A 16,493-nucleotide genomic window follows, 5' to 3' on the forward strand; every position below is an offset into this window, starting at 1 on the left:
CAATGACTGCTCAGACAAGTATCGTGACACGCGATAGCCATGCACAATTTTCTTCGTAGTCAACGAGGAAAAAAACAGCACAGGCAACATTTGAAGCCACGTCTTGTCATAATCACTGTGCAGTTAAAAAAAAAATAAAAAATGCTTACTTACTTTTTTTTAGTGGTGTGATTTAATCCAGCCTCATTTTGAATAGATCTGAGGATTGGGAGCTGGTCCACATACAGTTTATAAATACAGCACATGGCACATACAGTACAAATACTGTATGTCAGATTTGCCATTTTTGGATGTCAGCCACGGTGTTGCCGTGACCTGCTGGCTGCAGGGTGAGATTACGTCGGACAACATGCAGCTTTTGGACTGGCTTCCATGTTGAAGTACATGCCACAGCAGATGCCGCACTACCCCGACCTAGTACCGTATGTCTCAAAGTTCATTTTAGTTCTTTTTTTGAAATGTTGGAAGGATGACTTGCATTTCACTTGAAATGATTTATTCTGCGGATGGGAAATTATTTACACAAAACTGTACACACTTATAAAAGACAAATAACAGCAGTATGATGACAAAAGTGAACTTTGGCACACGCACCACAAAAACCAACACAGTAGTTCCAATGAAGAAGCTTCAAAGAGTGCTAAATTAAAAAAAATGAAATCCCTTCACCAGCATTCAGAACGGGGGACCAGCCCTTATTGTCGTTATGGATTCGAATTAGGTAATAATAAGCCACATTCAATGAAGCGTTGATTGAACAGGTCGCACAATTGCCACATTTTCAAGGCGACAAAGAAAAGGAAAATGGGTGACACCTACTGGCCACTCTTAGCGAGCGACGTTCCACTCCACGCGACACTTGGTTGTCATCCCATCTGATTGCAAAATGAAAAACAAGCATCCGTCGGGGTGGCTGTCAGTTTTTCTTATCGTCGCCAGGCAGGAAGTAGGGGTTCTCGTGGCCTTGCATCAAATAGGAGTAACGCGACGGGTTCTTATTGGTGAAGGTCTTCATTCCGTCGGGGTTGAGATCGTACGACCCTGACTGAAACGGCAGTGAGAGCGGTTGACGTGTTAGTGTCACATGCGGCGCACGCGCAGCACCGTGCACCACGCCACCACAGGAAGCTGACCACCACCACCACCACCACTAGCAGCAGCAGCAGCATCAGCATCATCATCATCACCGTAGTTGTGCTGCACACTAAAGCCACCGAGAGGGAGGGAGGGAGGCAGGGACGGATCAAACCTTACCTTTTTCCATCCTCTCTGCTTGGAAGGAAAGCCCTAAAGCGACACATCGGGAGTCAGCCAAAGCAGGGAGCAAGGGCAGGAAACTAGCTACTAGCAGTACTAGCTAGTAGCCGTGCTGCCAAATGAGTACATTTAAACATTCACTGCAGGATCTGAAAGATGAACTTTGACTCTTTTGCCAATGATTCATTCGGACAGCATAGGGGCAAAATGGCGGGGCCCTTAGATTGATGAAGGCCCATGGTCTGGTCTGCTTCGACCTTTTTGTTAATACCATGGTACATTATTAAACCAAGTACCTATTTTGCCTTGAGTTTCCCTCAAATGACTCATTTACTGTGGTGATACGCCAATGGATGGAATGGCTTTTTCCCCCCCTTTTCTTTTTTAGTTGCCTGACTTGTGAAAAGAAAGAGTGGCGCTCACCACGCCGTTGCCATGATGCCGCTTTTCCATCATCTCCATAGTGGCTGCAGAGTCCCAGGTGGCGGCGGCGGCGGTAGCGCGGGGAATGGGCGTGATGCCAACAGGCCAGGGCTTGGTCAACTCGCCCCCCGCCGGGTACGGACTGGCATCGCTGTGCTCCGCCTGGCCTCCAGAGCACCTGCGCCTGGTGTGGACAGTGCTCATTTTCATTTCATCATTTTTTGGTATGTATGGAAGCATTGTTTGGGCCATTAAAAATTGCAAAACAATGTTTGTCGTCTCAAGCATTCATCATGTTTTATATCTCTTGTTGCTTCTATGTTACAAATAGTTTGTGGATTTAGTTTTTGTGTCGTGGATTACAGTGCTCCCTAGTGGTCAGTAATTGCACACGTCAGTTCACTTCCGACGGACGGACGGACTGACTCACTCACTCACTCACTCACCAGCAGCAGTAGGAGAGCAAAGCCAAGATGATGATGAGTAGAATTCCGCCCAAAACGCAGGAGATGACCACCAGCGCCAGCAGAGACGCTGTCAACACACACATTTGTTGACACTCTCGGCACGACATCATTCAAATCATGTCGCCGCCGCCGCCGCCGCTCACAGTCAGTGCAGTTGAAGCCCGCGTATCCAAAGGCGCATCTGGAAAAGACAGGAACCATTCAAATGGAGTAAAATGTCCAAAGAAAAGTGCCTGGATGTCAAGGTGAAAATCGCTTCGTGTATTTTCTTTCTTAGCGGGATTCATACTTGCGAGTTAGTATCGTACGGCGGGCGCTTGGACCGGCAAAAACAACGAAACGAAATAGGTAGTCGCTTTCTTATTTGAATGGAAATGTGCAGGTTGACTTACGTCTGGCAGCTGTTGCCCACCACTTCCTGCCCGCTTGGACAAGCTGCAAACACACACAAAGAAATGCATGACAAAACTCAAGGCGCTCTTATCCATTGTTGTCATGAACGTCCGTCCAGTCTTTGTCGTCAGCGTATGTACGGGTCGGGGTCGTGCCGTTGTCGTGGGGTCCGGCTGGCCGTTGTCATTCTTTTTGCTTGCTACATTGTCCTCAGTCTTCCTTTACCCTTGCAGCTGGTGTTGGAGTACACCGTGGAAATGTAGCCAGCTTTGCAGGAGCAGCCCACGCGACCGTTAACACTGGTGCACCGAGTCGTGACGGCGTCGCAGGCAAGTGGAACCTGATCACACAACTTTGTGCCTACCGGAAAGAAAGAACATGTCAAAAAACGGGGTCGCCAGTGGGCTGGCTTGGCTGGGATGGCTGGGCGGGTCCCGCCGTGGTGTTGGCTCACCGCGAAACGTGGCGTTGAGCAGCAAGCCTTGGGAGCTGCTCCCGATGGCATCCTGGATGACCTGCTCCACTGCCTCCTCAGAGTTTTGCGTGTTGTCAAAGATGTTGTTGACAGTGGCCAGGACGCTTCCTGGGCTGTGGGAAAAGCAAACGGTGGCAAACGGTGAAAACCAGGCCAGGCCAGGCCAGGCCAGGCCAGGCCAGGCCAGGCCAGGCCACGGGACGGGACGGGACTTAATAACTCACGCTAACTGCACCACGTCAGAGCGGACGTATCCCGGCCGACCTGCAAAGGCGCCAGCGAGCTGCAAAACACACCATCTGGCTGCTAAACAAAGAACAATTCCAAACGGTCCTCATTTTCGACGCACGAACTGACCGAAGCCGAGATGTCCGCGGCCGTCTCTTGGAACACTTTGGAGGACCTGTCCAACATTTCCTTGTCAAATGTCAAGGACGTGAGGTGGAGCTGCCCAGGGAACACTTGAGCTGAAGAAGATGACTCGATAAGACACGCACGCACGCACGCACGCCTTTTTACGGCCGGACGTTTGGAAGAAGTTAGGCTTACCGCGGATGCAACGCTCGCCCAGGAGGAAGCTTCCGGAGAGACACTGGCAGGTTCTGTTTAAGCAGACGCTTTCAAGGGGACACTGTTTCGCAGGACAAACTAGAGCGGAGCGGATGGAAACAAATGACGCATTCAAGAGCCTGTTCATCCAAAGGGTACAACTTGATACCTATGGTTGCGTTCTGGGTGGGGCCGGGCGAGCTTTGGGTGGCTTTGCTGGCTGAGGTTGGTGTGAGGACGCTCGTCGCTTCACGAGTAGTCGCTGCATTGCAATGTTCAAAAAGGAGCAAGCGTCACTGCAAAGACGACAACACGCAAATTCCGTTTGTTGCGGCCGTACCTCCTGACGTGGCCTCGGAGGCCGGGGTCGGGCCCTTTGTGGTGAAAACGGCGGACGTTTCTGTTGTCCTTGTGGCTTTGTCGGACTGAGGGTCGGTCGTCGTCCGAGTCGTGGCGTCACCGGTGGGTTTGGTGTCGTCGGTCGCCACCGAAGCTGTCACGTCGACGCTTAGAGTTGACGACGGGCTGGTGGTTATTACAGCTGTCGTGGCGTCAGCGTCGGTCGGTGTCATCCAGGTGGTCCGGTCAGATGGACCGCTCGTCGTCACGGAGTCGGTCCGACCGGCTGTGGTCATAACTGTTGCGTCCTTGCCGGTGGTTGTCAATGATGTGTAGTTGTCAGTCAGGCCGACTGTTGTCGTGGAGGTAGTGTCGTTGCTCAAGCCGGTTGTTGTCAGTGGGGTTGTGTCGTTGTCGGGCGGACCGGTTGTCGGTAGTGATGTCGGGCTGACTGTTGTCACCGAGGTAGGGTCGTTCGTTAAGCCCGTTGTTGTCATTGGGGTTGCGTCGTTGTCGGTCGGACCGGTTGTCGGTCGTGACGTCAGGCTGATTGTTGTCACCGAGGTCGTATCGTTGTCGGTCAGGCTAGTTGTTGTCGTCGAGGTCGCCGCCGTGTTGTTGTTGTTGGCCGGACCGGTTGTCGTCATTAACGATGTGTCATTGTGGGCTAGACTCGTCGTTGTCAATAACGTTGCGTCGTCCTTGGTCGGACCGCTTGTCACTGAGGTAACGGCGTCGTGGGCGGATGCTGTGTCCATCGAATTGGTTGTTGCCATCGAAGTTGCGCCGTGATTTGTCAGGCCCGTAATCATCGCGCTCGTCTCCTCGTTGTTTATAGCCGTCGTTGAGCTGGCCCTTGTTGCCGTTGAGATTGTGACATTGTTTTCTGGACGTGTCGTCGACGTGACGTCGTCGGTCTGGCCGGTGGTTGTCATTGATGTTACGCGGTCGGTCTGACCGGTCGACATGATGTCACCGTCTGTCGGACCCACCGCGGAGGCGGCGGCGTCTGGGCCGGTCGTCATCATCCAGGCGCCGCCCCGGTCGCTCACGGTCGTGAGCATGACTCGCGCGGCTGTAGTTGGGGCGGGACTGCGATCGGTGGGGTCCGGCGGCCGTGGCGTCACAGTGTTGCCGGTTCGGCCCGTTGATGTCGCTACGCCGCTTGTCAGTGAGAGTGTGCTGCTTGCGTAGGAGTTTTTGCCAGACGCCTCCTCTCTGACGGTTGTCGTAAATGGATTGGCTGCGGATTGCGTGGAAGTCGCCCGGTTGCTCATTGGAGCCAGCGTTTCTGTCGTGGTGGCGTTTTCGCCATCGCTGAACATTCCCTCGGTGGTGGCGGTAACAATGTCAAAGTCTATTGCCATCACTGCAGTCAAAAGAAAGACGAAGAAATCAGCAAATAGGAAGAAAGCTAAGATATGTTGATGGAAGAAGCAATTCTGACAATCTCGGTGCAAAAAAATGAACGTGCATGCTTTGACAGGACTGCCTCCAACGAGTTCAAGCGCTCTTTTGGAAAACGCTTTTGTCGCATTCTTTTCTCTCTCGATGAAACTAATCTCTTGGGGAATGTGTTGAAATATGACATGACTAACAATGTAGCCAGCCCATTTGATGGCCATTCTGTTGTCTGACATTCCTAAACATGACTCAAGAGACATTGGAGGCAATATCGTCACATTTCAACTTTGATGATATCAACATCACCCGGAAGGCTGACATAGTAAATAGTTGGAGGACCGGGATAAAAACATGAATCATAGTGTGCTGCTTGTTATCTATCCGACGTCTGTGGCCAGGCGGTGGCGACCTGCTTGCTCTGGTGACAACTGCTCATCATTCAGCAATTCAAATTGTCGCTTTTGCACCTGAACGAGCAAAATGGGAAGTGGCTCTTGGTTCTCAGAGGAAATGAAGCGCCCGCTGCCCGTAAGTAGCGTGACAACATGGCCGCTGGCCGGTGACTGGGTTACAATTTAACAACAGCGCGCTCATCTGGGATTGGATGACCAGTGAGGGAGATGACGGCAAAACCTCTTAAACTACAGCCAGCGGTGCTCGCCTTCATTCCCGCTCGCCACACCGTGTTGGGGGGGCTGAAGGTTATTACCTTTCACGCAGAGAATTCTCTCTGCATTCTTTCCATTCAACTTGCTCCATTTGCTCCACACCTCGTCCTATGATGTGTCATTGTTTGACTGGTCAAGTAGTGAGTGTGGTCGTTATGGTGACATAAGTCAACATTTGTGTGTGCATGTGTACAGAGGTGTGTGTGTGTGCGTGCGTGCGTGCGTGCGTGCGTATGTACGCGCGTTATCAGCACCTTTCATCTTCATATAATGGTCATAGTGGAACATTAAGTCTGTGCCGGCGCTAATAAAAGGGCCGCACGGCACGACGCGGCACGGCGCGGCACGGCACGACGCTGCACGGCACGGCATGGCCCTTGTTAAATCGGCAATAAATCAGAGTCAATTGATTTGAAACCAGTTCCATTACAGTATACATTTACAAATCGCTGTCCAAAATATGTTTCTAAAACAACCGGACTGAAATACGATGCTGCGATGAAGCAAACAAAATCCTTTCCAAACCAACTGAGCAGGTGGAATCCAATGAAAGAGGCCTTGCTTTCTGCGTTTGGACTTGCTAATGATGACAGCAATAAACTAAGAGCAGCATGCCATGCGCTCATTAAGAGTGCCTTGTCCGCCTGCCTGCCGGCCTGCCTGCCTGCCTACCTGCATGCCGGCCGGCCGGCCAGCCACCCGCCCGCCTGCCGGCCTGCCTGGTGGTCGCCCAGCCTGTCTGCCTGTCTGCCTGCCTGCCTGCCTGCGTGGGTTTATCCTGCTGCAGATAGATAATCCGTGCAGACACAAAAGGGGTGACTGGGTCAAAGGTGGTCTGCAAACACACACTCAGAAGGACGTGGATCAGAAAGGTCCGCTTTTGCCATGAAAAGCACATGCTTCACGCATACACAATGATGCTACTGTAGGGTGCTGATCCCGCCCGAGGCCAGGCCAGGCCAGGCCAGGCCAGGCCAGGCCAGGCCAGGCCAGGCCAGGCCAGGCCAGGCCAGGCCAGGCCAGGCCAGGCCTGGCGCTGTCCTTTGCGCTTCCCGTCGTGACCGAGACTCTTCCAGGCAGAGAACCCAAAAAAGCCAAGTGTAACAAAAGAGCCAGCCGCCTAGGCCTTTCATGTGAAATACAAACGCAAAAGTGCTTTCGACACAACCTGGCGTGAGAAGCGAGTGTTCCAACTTTACACCTCGTTTCAGCTCACACAATTGGATACCATGAGCAGGTTCACTTGCTGGAACTTTGCCAAGTATCAGCTCATGCTGTTCAAATGTGATGATAGACTGAATCAGTAGTTCAGGCATTATGGATGTGCAGTGCCGCCCAAATGTTAAGGAAAATACACTGCTGTTTGTGGCATGCGCACCTTTCAAACATGTCACTTGACTCAGCAGGACTCCATAAAACAGAAAGCAAATCTGGTGTTGGGGTCATTCATCAGGACCGGGTGGACTTGTACTACTCAGTCATTCTGAGAAAAAGTGCTCCGCTCGTATCCTAGCTAAACACACAACAGTCCTCGAAAACTTCCTGGATCCGGGCTAAAGTTCCTGCTGTGGAAATAAAGCCTTATGAGAGGCCCAACAGATGGCTGCGTCGCACGACCTCTGCAGGTATCATATCCAATTAAAACTGGGCCAAGCACAACCTAAGACTTGGGTCCTCTTGCACTCTAATCCACACAAATGGACGTGAACAAACTAACTGGCGTATGATGGTTAGAAAAAAAATAAAAAATAAAGGGTACCTAACGTCGGGAGGAAATTGAAGTCGGTCGCCTGATGCAGAGGAACGGGAAGTAATGCTGCTACACAATTGGAAACGTGGGCCAGGTGTAACGTCAGGGGCTGGCTCTGATGAAACCAGAATGCGGAACCGAGAGGACGCCGCCACTTCAGGCGCACTTGGTCACGCCTCTGTCTGTCCGTCCGTCCGTCACAAAAGAGGGGCAACACCCTTGCTGCAGGGCAGGGCAGGGCAGGGCAGGGCAGGGCAGGCACGTGACGAGCCCCCTTGACTCGGTCAAGTCTCGGCCGCAGCTAAAAATTGGCCCAATGTTATTGAGCCTCCTTTGGTTAGTTTTGAAATGACCTTTTGACACAATGCTATTTTGGAGCACTTCTTTTTTACAAATGCTGCCATAAAAAAAGCAGAAATAACCTGCGCATCCACCTGCTGCCATTCATATAGGCAGGGCAGCCAGATTCGGGCTGCCATATAATTTTATGTGGCCCACTAAGGCAAACAGTGTCTACTCTACTTCATGTTTCTTTCGAAATGGATTTGTTGCTTTTCATATTCCCAGAAAATCTTGAATTTGGCACCCGTCAGCAAGTCAACAGGCCCTAATTTCACACCATTTCATTTCATTTCATTTGTGATGTTTTTCTTTCTTTTTTTTTTTTTTTTGGTAGTGCCGTGAGACTTTTCTCAAGTAAAATAGGCATGCCTCGTCTCCAGGCTGCTATTAGTTTATGGGCCGAAGCGTATCCACTATAGTTGAGGCAAACGCGCAGAGTTGCAATGCAATGAAACAAACCAAAATACAAGCCATGTCCTACGTGACGTCACGTCAGCCAGAAATTGCCAAGTTAACTCACCCATGGCGGCGACAAGGAGTGAGTTGAAGACATGTAAGTGGTGGAGCAGCATGATTCCGGTGGTCGCAAACTTATAACGGTACCGACGCGGGCCCGAATGCGCGCTACAGGTGCTTCTCTCTCAGGCTGGCAGCAGGCAGGCAGGCAGGCGAAGGAGGAGGAGGAGGAGGAGGAGGGGGAGGCTCGCTCCGGCCGGGGCACAGCCTCTCCCCCCTCCCATCGGGGCATTATCGGCTTTTGTGCTGCGCCTTCCGATTGGACCGCTGTCGCTGTCAATTAGCGTTGCCGTCCCGAAGCTCCCGCCTCCTCCACCTCTTTGCCCGGCTTGCCAATGGCGACACACAAAACGGCTAGTGTACAATCAAGTTCTATTTTTAGCACGATTGTTTGCCCCGCTTTCTCTCACGCTGGCTGCCCCACAGGGAAGCCACAAAGGCGACAAACTATCGAAGTTTGCAGCAACGCCAAGGAGAGCGAGCGAGCGAGCGAGCGAGCGAGGTTACAGGGCCAGACAGACTGCGCTGATTTTTCAATCTTCATTCATTTCTCTCACATCAACCCACAAGAGTCACAGCCACAAGCTCTTTACGTCATTTAGTCTCATCTTAAGACCTCTCTTTAAAAAAGACATAAATGCATTTAGAAATTTACCACACATGGTTTTGTATACTATATGGCACCAAAATGAGATGATTTGAAATACATCAAATGAAAAGTTTTCAAAAGTTCAGCTGGCATTCTGGAAGTACCTTAGTGAAGATGTACGGTATAACGTAGGCGTTCCAGCATCAGGGTTTCGTACGGAACCCGTTCCTGTGGAATAAAGGCCTGGAGACATCGTGCTCGCCTCGCGCTTATCTCGGGCACACATGTGGCGGGCGAGCAGCCGCCATTTTTCAATTTCTATTGTCGTCGTCGTCGTCGTGGGCCTTAGCAACCACCGGCAAGCGAGACTGTCGGCTCATGCTATCCAGCCAAAGTCGACGTCTTAACGTATATAGACAAAATAGATTCTTAACACGATCTTATTCGTCTTCTTATTAATGGCTTTTTTAGTCAAAATACAAGCAGGTTTTCTGGCATGAGTTTATTGTTTTCTCCCTAATCACGCTTAAATTTACTGGACAGGCAACGTCTGGAGTGAAGCCATTCACAAGAACCTTAAATAATAATAATAATTAAAAAAACACAGCTATGACATTTGGCGGTTGTAAAATAAACTCAGAAAAATATTTTTAATATGGAGTGTTAAAATAAAGGCTTGTAAACAGTGAGATGTGCTATATCCCCGCATCTCATGATATATTTGATATCCATATGAGGTATATGAGGCACATTTTCAGCAGATATCAATCAATGGAAGACATTTTACAAATAATAATAATTAAAAAAAACAAGCATAAATACATTTACAAATGACACCTATTATTTACTAAACATGGGAATTATCTTATCTGGACTAAGCTAACATTTTTGTCACTCAATTGAATGACTCATTCACAAACACCAAATAATCAGCAGAGCAAATGGGCTAACTAACAACAATGTGAGGGACGGATGGGACACACACAGGGACACACACGGCGAACCCCCCCCCCCCCCACACACACACACACACACACACACACGGGGTAAGGCTCAAAAGAAGAAAAAAGTTTGACCTAATGCAAAAGGGATCAAAGTGCTCAATGGATTCCTTGCAAGAAATGTTGAGGATGAGGGCCACAACTCATCGTGTCAATCCGTACGCCAAAGTCTGCCAGCAAAGTATGAAAAAAGTCAAGAAGCCCAAATGTTAAAGGGAAAACTACTATACAATAATAAAACCACAATTTGGTTGAAAACGTCCTTCTTTCACAACTATAATGTTGTAGATGAATAAGAGGATGGGATATATATATATAACAAGGGCATTAACACTTGATGGAGATGAAATTTCAAGAAAAATCTATGGCACATTTCGAGCAATATTAAAATGCTCATTGTCACTACAAACTGGGAATTTATTTGGCATTCACTCCGCTCAATCCAAATCACATCTTGGCTCTCATTACCATTTTGTTGTGGCACTTATTATACAGCTTTGCACACACATGGCAAATGAAAAGGAAAGAAAGAAAGGGAGGGAGAGCGAGCGAGGGAGCGAGGGAAGCGTTGGAGAGAGAGAGAAAAAAAAAAAAAAAAGTGAAGGGCTTTTCCTATTGCTGTCCACTAGCAACCCCTACTGGTCAACAAAAGTTTTTTCCAATGACCGTGATTAAATCTGTATCATTATATATATATATATATATATATTCTTATAAATATATATTGATAGATCATGTACACAAGCATGGTCAAGAAAAGACTGCATAATCTCTATATTGCCAAGGAGAAAGTGTTTTCAGTGTTCACACTCATTCATCATGTCAGCAACTTCTTGTTTCCTGAGTGGTACTTTTTTTTTTTTTGCATGACCAATCCTGGGCTATTATTTTATCGCTACACACTAGCTATTTCAGCTAACTGGTGGAAAATATCATAATATTAGTATCATCGCAAAAAGAATACGACACTTTCTGAAACGGTTGTAATTCATAAATAAAAAGGAAACTCAATATCAAGGAAATTAACGTTAGGGAACGAGGAGTGGCATCACAATCAGTCCAAAACTAACTTTGACCTTTGTGGTCTCATCTGAAGCTTTGGCTGCTCGGCGCTTTGGAGATGGCGGCGGCGGCGGGGTTCGGCGGTTCGCCCACGTCGGCCAACAAGCCGCTGTACCCTGAGAAGTCGGACACGGGCGTTCTTATCGGTTCGTCTGACTTGAATTGCGATCCGAAAGCATGCGCAAAGTTTTCTATCTGGTAGGGGCTGGCTTTGGAGGAGGCCGGCAGCGGCGGCGGGAACACGCCGACCGTTCCGCTCTTGCTGGCAGAGGCGTTGAGCTCCTGAGAAGGGGTGAGCTGGTGGTGCTGGTCCAGGAGGTGGAAGGCGGACTGAGGCGAGGAGTCGGCCGGCCCCGACGGCCCAAAGCCGCACTCCGAGTAGAGGAAAGTTCCGTAAGGGGGGAAGCCGGCGCTGTGGTTGCTGCGCTCCAAAGCCTGCAGAAGGAAGCGCGAATACTCGTTCGTCACCACGCCCTTGTCGCCGGCGTCCGGGGCCGGCTGGAGCGCTTCCACGTGCGGCTCGCCCAGATCGAAATGGATGTCTTGGTGGTGGTGGTGGTGGTGCTGCTGCGAGGCGTCGGGTTTGTTGGCGTACTGCTCCAGCAGGCTCTGCAGAACCTCGTCGGGAATGCAGGACTTGTCCAGGCCCGAGTCGGCGTCCGTCATCTGAAGGAGCGCGGGGTGCGGGGACAGCAGGTCGTACTCGCTGGTTGGCGACGTGACGTTTTGGAGGTAGCGGCGCTTTTTCAGGAACTGCACGGCGCCGTCGTAGTTGCCCGCTTTTCCGTTTGTCTGCATGAGATCGTCGCCGGGCTCCACGGAATCCGCTTTCCCGCTTTTCCGGTGGGCCTTCTTGAAGGCCATCTTGGGGGCGCGGCCGTGGTGTTGCACGCTGGGACCCGGCTCGCTTTGATTCTCCGACGGGTATTGGTGGACGCCGTAAGCTCCGTTGACAATGTGAGGAGGGACTCTCAAGCCGGCGTCCTCCCCCTGCTTCTTCTTCTTCTTTCGGCCGCCTCCCTCGGCGGCAATTTTGGACCTGCTTTTTTTTCTGCCGCTTCCCTGAGTGATTCCGTAGCTGGCCGTGTCCACGCGAGCCAAGTCCAGCAGGCTGGGATCCGGCACTTTGCTCAAGGCATCTCCGCACGTGCGCTTGTGCTTCAGCAGTCGATCGGTCCTGGAAAAAAACTGAAGCGGACAAAGAAATGTTCAAAAAGAAAACAAAGAATGGATTGGCTTGCGAGAAGTGAAAATGTGCCACCTGTTGGCAATTGTCACATCTGTAGGGCTTCTCGCCGCTGTGCGTGCGCTTATGTCTCTCCATGTGGTACTTCTGGATGAAGCGCATGTTGCACTGGTCGCAGCTGAAGGGCTTCTCTCCTGACATCACCATCATCATCCCACAATGAGGTGGGAAGTCCAGCTTACAAAAGGAATCAATCGTGCCGTGCCATGACTCACCGCTGTGGATCTTCTCATGTCGCTGCAGGAGGTACTTCTGGATGAAACTCATGTTACACTGGCTGCATCGGAACGGCCGCTCACCTAAAAGGGGACGGGCGGGGTGGCGGACAGACAGACGGACGGACGGACGGACGGACGGACAGACAGACAGACAGACAACATCGGTCGACCTTCTGGGCTCACGGGCAAAACATCAGCGGCGTGCATCGGCGTTACCCGTATGAATGAGGACGTGTCTGCGCAAATGATAGGAACTCCTGAAGGCGGCGCCGCAGTGCTCGCAGATGTGAGGTTTACTGCCCGGCGACACGCCGTCCCCCCCGTCCGGCATCGGCTACATGCGACGTTCGAGTGGACAGAGGGTTACAAAGACTCGGTGGCGTCTACGGCAAGTGGCCTCAATAGCAAGGCCTCACAATTGATTTGATCAACTTGATAATCAAGCGTGTCCAACCTTTGCCTCGCGCCGCTTCTTCCTGGAGCGGCCCTCTTGTCCGTCAGCGTTTGACCTGCGACCTTTCCTCCCGACGGGCTCCTTTTCCAACGGACTCGGCAGCTGCCGGCATGACAAAGGAGGACGCGTGCGTTTGTCGACAAGGGCCGGCAATCCAATTGTCTCTCTTTGACTTTGACGGTAAGTTGCCGTAAACCCAGAAAAACATCTGTGCAAGTATACATCTTTGTTTTGGCTCGCTCCAGATAGTATTAGCGCAGGTCACGTTGGCTTAACCTCGGGAGGCTGCCGACATTGTCACAAGCGTTTGAACCGGCACAAAAGATGTCTGAGCGCCCGCCCACAAGACAGCTGCGGCCCAGCCAGCCCCGGGGAGGGAGGGAGGGAGGGAGGTTTGGAAGAAAGAAGAAGAAGCTACGGCCCTCCTTCTATTTTGCATACCGACTTTACTCACGTCGGCCGCGCTGACGTCGTGCACGAGCAGGTTGTGGTGACCGACGGCCACCTCCAGCAGCCCCGCCGGGTAGAGCGGCAGGCGGTAGTCGTGTTCGCTCACTTTCTCCTGTTTGATGGCGTGGACGTAGTCGCCCGCTCCCGGCAACCCGCCGCCACCGCTGTAGTCGGGCGAGTCCCGCTCCTTCTTCAGGATCATCTCCTGCGGCCCCACGGAATGCAGCCGGGTGAAGCTGGTGACGGGCGGCAGGTGGCTGAACATGATCATGCCCGCCCCAAAGTTGGCGTCCACCACGCCGCCGTTGGGGCGCAGCAAGTCGTTGCCTAACTTGTCTTGAATGATGCTCATGCTGGCGGGCAAAATCTACGGCGTGCCAGCCCGTCTCATCCTGCCAGGAGAAAGGCGTTACAACATGAAACTCACTCAGAGTTGACTGAAAACTAGGTGTTGCTGGCTTTTGAACATAGAACGGATGTATGAAACAAACAAAGGCAAAGGTGGGATAAACGCTGCAATTTGACCCGTCGAAAGAAAGCGCAAAAGAGGCTTGCTTCAACTGGACGGATTCAATTGGTGGGTCAACAAAAGGGCTGCGTTCTGGCACGGGGACAAATGCAAGCGCTTGCTGTCTGGCGGGACGGGACAGGACGGCACGGGACGGCACGGGACGGGACGAGACGAAACGGGACGAGACACGCCGTTCATTCCCCGCTTCCCATCCAACGTTAATCTGTCCAAGGGCCCATGTCTGATCCGGTCATCCTATTTGCATGAGGATTATATGCCCATGATTCCACGGAAGACACCCATGAAATGGTGCGACAAACTGCTACTGATGGTGTACAAACGATGGGGAATTGAAAAAGAGAAACTCCTTCATTGCGCACATTGATTGTAACCTTTAAGTCTCGTATGTTGTAAACCACGGGTGCTCAAACAGGGCATAGTTTGCCTTTTATCCATTTGGACATAAATATCACAAACGGGTCCTTGTTTAACCATGGTGATAAATTCCTACTGCAACGATGTCACCCAAATTTGAACGCAAGTCTGAACGTGCCATCGTCTCTCATCACTAAGTCACGCTAAAGCTACAATTAGAGTAAATATGCACAGGAAAGTGCACTGCCCAAAAAACGACTTGCTCAAACTCTTACACCGCATCGAGAGAAATCTTAAACTTGGGATCCAAATTGGCAACCCGAAGCCATTGTTTGCAAAACACTAGTCATCCCATTCATAGCTCATTCGCAATGACAGACCCACTACTCGCATTTATGACTCACTTTTAAGGTGGAAACGAAATAGAGTGCGCTGCTTTAGTCTTGGTTGAATCTCGCTGCTCTGTAGCGGCAAGAAGGCTAAGAATGATGCTAACCATCTCGCGGGGGCCCTCCGTCCGTCCGTCCGTCCGTCAGTCGTCTTGTTCTTTGTGATGCGGGACAATAATGAATGCGCGCGCACGCACGCACGCACGCACGCACGCACTTTCAGCAGCGCACATCAGCCTCACCACAGCGCGCAAACGGCAAAGCCTTCAGAAAGCAGACAAAACGTGCAATGTCCTGGCTTGGATCTGTGGCCAGGCGCTACAACTTGATCCAAAAGTTACCTGGAGTGTTGAATTTGAAGATCGTAGAGGAAGGACGCTCGCGATCAAACAACCAAGGACGAAAGAGCAACTACTACTTTTCAAATCAAAAAATGGAATTTTTCATTCATGTTGACTGATTTGGCGAGAGCTGGTGATTCTCTTTCACCGGACACCGGAGCGAGCGAGCGAGCGCACGCGTTGGGTGGAGGGAGCAGCGACCACGGGAATGACCCACAATAAAAGTCTCGAGCGAACAATATGATGCTCAGTGCCATTAGCTTAGCAATGCTAACCTAGCGGTGGGTGACTGGGACACGGCGGGCCAGACGGCGGGCCGGCCGGCCGGTCGGCCGGCCGGCGGGCGGACAGCTTTTGTTGTCTGTCCCGCACGAGAAGTTGCAACTTTCCGAGACAGAGCCGCTTCGAAGCGGACTTTTTTCTTTTTTTTTTCTTTTTTTTTTTTTACCCCAGCCGGCGTCTCTTACCGGCGCCTGACCACTACAAGCCGCTCCTCGGATCGGCGTCGTCGGCGCTCCGTTTCTCCCCGAAATCTAGAGGCAAAACATTGTTCTCTCGCAGCTCCTGGGTTCTTCCATCTTGGCTGCGCGCAGGGCATTGTGGGTCTTGTACGGGCACGCGCGCCCGCACACGCGCTCCAAACATTTTGCTGTCACGATTATGGGCCAGAATGTAGTTTTGCATTGAAATGGCTTTATTAGTTCTAAATGTGTAACAACAGATAGAAATCAGAGTCGTCCAAGTCTGATAGTTTTGGACTACAGATTACTAGTGGAATTGTAGTCATTTTGGAACATGGACTGCCAAGTGCATGGGAGAGTGTAGAAGGTTAAAAGTAGAAGAACAAATCCTGAACACTGAGCCCTCCTCAGTGGGAATGAAGACATCTAAAAAATAAAAGAAAGCTTAGGGCAATATAACAACCCACAGTGGCAGAAAAACTCCAAAAATCACAATGCGAGCGACCAAGAATTTTGTTGCCTTTAATGTCAGAATACATTGGAAAAAGTCAACACAGATGGTTTCCACATTGTCTCGCGCTGTCTCTGTGCACTGACAAAGGGCAAGAACGAGACGAGACGAGAAGAGCAGAGCAGAGTCTGCTGCGTGCACACCTTCTCCAAGGTGAAGCAAACAAAGGCAGGAACGGGCGGGCGCCCTCATGAGCGTATCGGATGACGAAGACGCTTGTACATCACGGATTCATAATTCAGAACCTCTTTGTTTCTTCCTCCTGCTCGCCATGAATCTAACTAACAAAGCATGCGGATGTT

General features: G+C 50.9%; 2 protein-coding genes across 8 annotated transcripts; both read right to left on the reverse strand.

Annotated features, from left to right (window-relative positions):
* Nucleotides 1–479: 479 nt before the first annotated feature.
* si:ch211-198m17.1 (mucin-13) lies at nucleotides 480–9,534 on the reverse strand. Of its 4 annotated transcripts, none has more exons than XM_049744067.2 (14): nucleotides 9,337–9,534; nucleotides 3,905–5,272; nucleotides 3,734–3,826; nucleotides 3,565–3,663; nucleotides 3,373–3,482; nucleotides 3,240–3,298; nucleotides 2,995–3,128; nucleotides 2,766–2,900; nucleotides 2,540–2,582; nucleotides 2,291–2,328; nucleotides 2,127–2,214; nucleotides 1,681–1,864; nucleotides 1,255–1,287; nucleotides 480–1,045 (listed from the first exon to the last, which is right to left on the reverse strand). In XM_049744067.2, the coding sequence occupies exons 2-14, from the start codon at nucleotides 5,268–5,270 to the stop codon at nucleotides 917–919; spliced, it is 2,511 nt and encodes an 836-aa protein (XP_049600024.1). In that variant the 5' UTR covers nucleotides 5,271–5,272; nucleotides 9,337–9,534; the 3' UTR covers nucleotides 480–916. The 4 variants fall into 4 exon arrangements, with proteins under 4 accessions (XP_049600024.1, XP_049600022.1, XP_049600025.1 ...); XM_049744065.2 differs by lacking the exon at nucleotides 9,337–9,534 and adding an exon at nucleotides 8,588–8,747; XM_049744068.2 differs by lacking the exon at nucleotides 9,337–9,534 and adding an exon at nucleotides 6,017–6,285.
* A 261-nt stretch (nucleotides 9,535–9,795) lies between these two features.
* LOC125983128 (zinc finger protein 281) lies at nucleotides 9,796–15,821 on the reverse strand. Of its 4 annotated transcripts, XM_049744086.2 has the most exons (7): nucleotides 15,687–15,821; nucleotides 13,608–13,995; nucleotides 13,154–13,255; nucleotides 12,916–13,033; nucleotides 12,697–12,780; nucleotides 12,497–12,615; nucleotides 9,796–12,423 (listed from the first exon to the last, which is right to left on the reverse strand). In XM_049744086.2, exons 2-7 carry the CDS (start codon nucleotides 13,953–13,955, stop codon nucleotides 11,260–11,262), a joined length of 1,935 nt encoding a protein of 644 aa, XP_049600043.1. In that variant the 5' UTR covers nucleotides 13,956–13,995; nucleotides 15,687–15,821; the 3' UTR covers nucleotides 9,796–11,259. The 4 variants fall into 4 exon arrangements, with proteins under 4 accessions (XP_049600043.1, XP_049600039.1, XP_049600042.1 ...); XM_049744082.2 differs by having other exon boundaries at nucleotides 9,796–12,615; XM_049744085.2 differs by lacking the exon at nucleotides 15,687–15,821 and adding an exon at nucleotides 15,220–15,604 and having other exon boundaries at nucleotides 9,796–12,615.
* Between the last annotated feature and the right edge of the window lie 672 nt (nucleotides 15,822–16,493).

The sequence above is a fragment of the Syngnathus scovelli genome, chromosome 16 (assembly GCF_024217435.2).
Source record: "Syngnathus scovelli strain Florida chromosome 16, RoL_Ssco_1.2, whole genome shotgun sequence".
In the NCBI taxonomy this organism is placed as follows: Eukaryota; Metazoa; Chordata; class Actinopteri; order Syngnathiformes; family Syngnathidae; genus Syngnathus; species Syngnathus scovelli.

Bases quoted from the DNA above. Each gene is read 5' to 3' on its own strand.
- si:ch211-198m17.1 (XM_049744065.2), bottom strand. From the start codon at position 8,639: ATGCTGCTCCACCACTTACATGTCTTCAACTCACTCCTTGTCGCCGCC. The intron at 3,483-3,564 runs GTAAGCCTAACT...CATCTTCTTCAG, and splicing joins GGGCGAGCGTTGCATCCGCG to CTCAAGTGTTCCCTGGGCAG. The intron at 3,129-3,239 runs GTGAGTTATTAA...CTTTTCCCACAG, and splicing joins TCTGACGTGGTGCAGTTAGC to CCCAGGAAGCGTCCTGGCCA.
- LOC125983128 (XM_049744082.2), bottom strand. From the start codon at position 13,955: ATGAGCATCATTCAAGACAAGTTAGGCAACGACTTGCTGCGCCCCAAC. The intron at 13,256-13,607 runs GTGAGTAAAGTC...TCATGCCGGCAG, and splicing joins ACGACGTCAGCGCGGCCGAC to CTGCCGAGTCCGTTGGAAAA. The intron at 12,781-12,915 runs GTAACGCCGATG...GTCCCCTTTTAG, and splicing joins ACACGTCCTCATTCATACGG to GTGAGCGGCCGTTCCGATGC.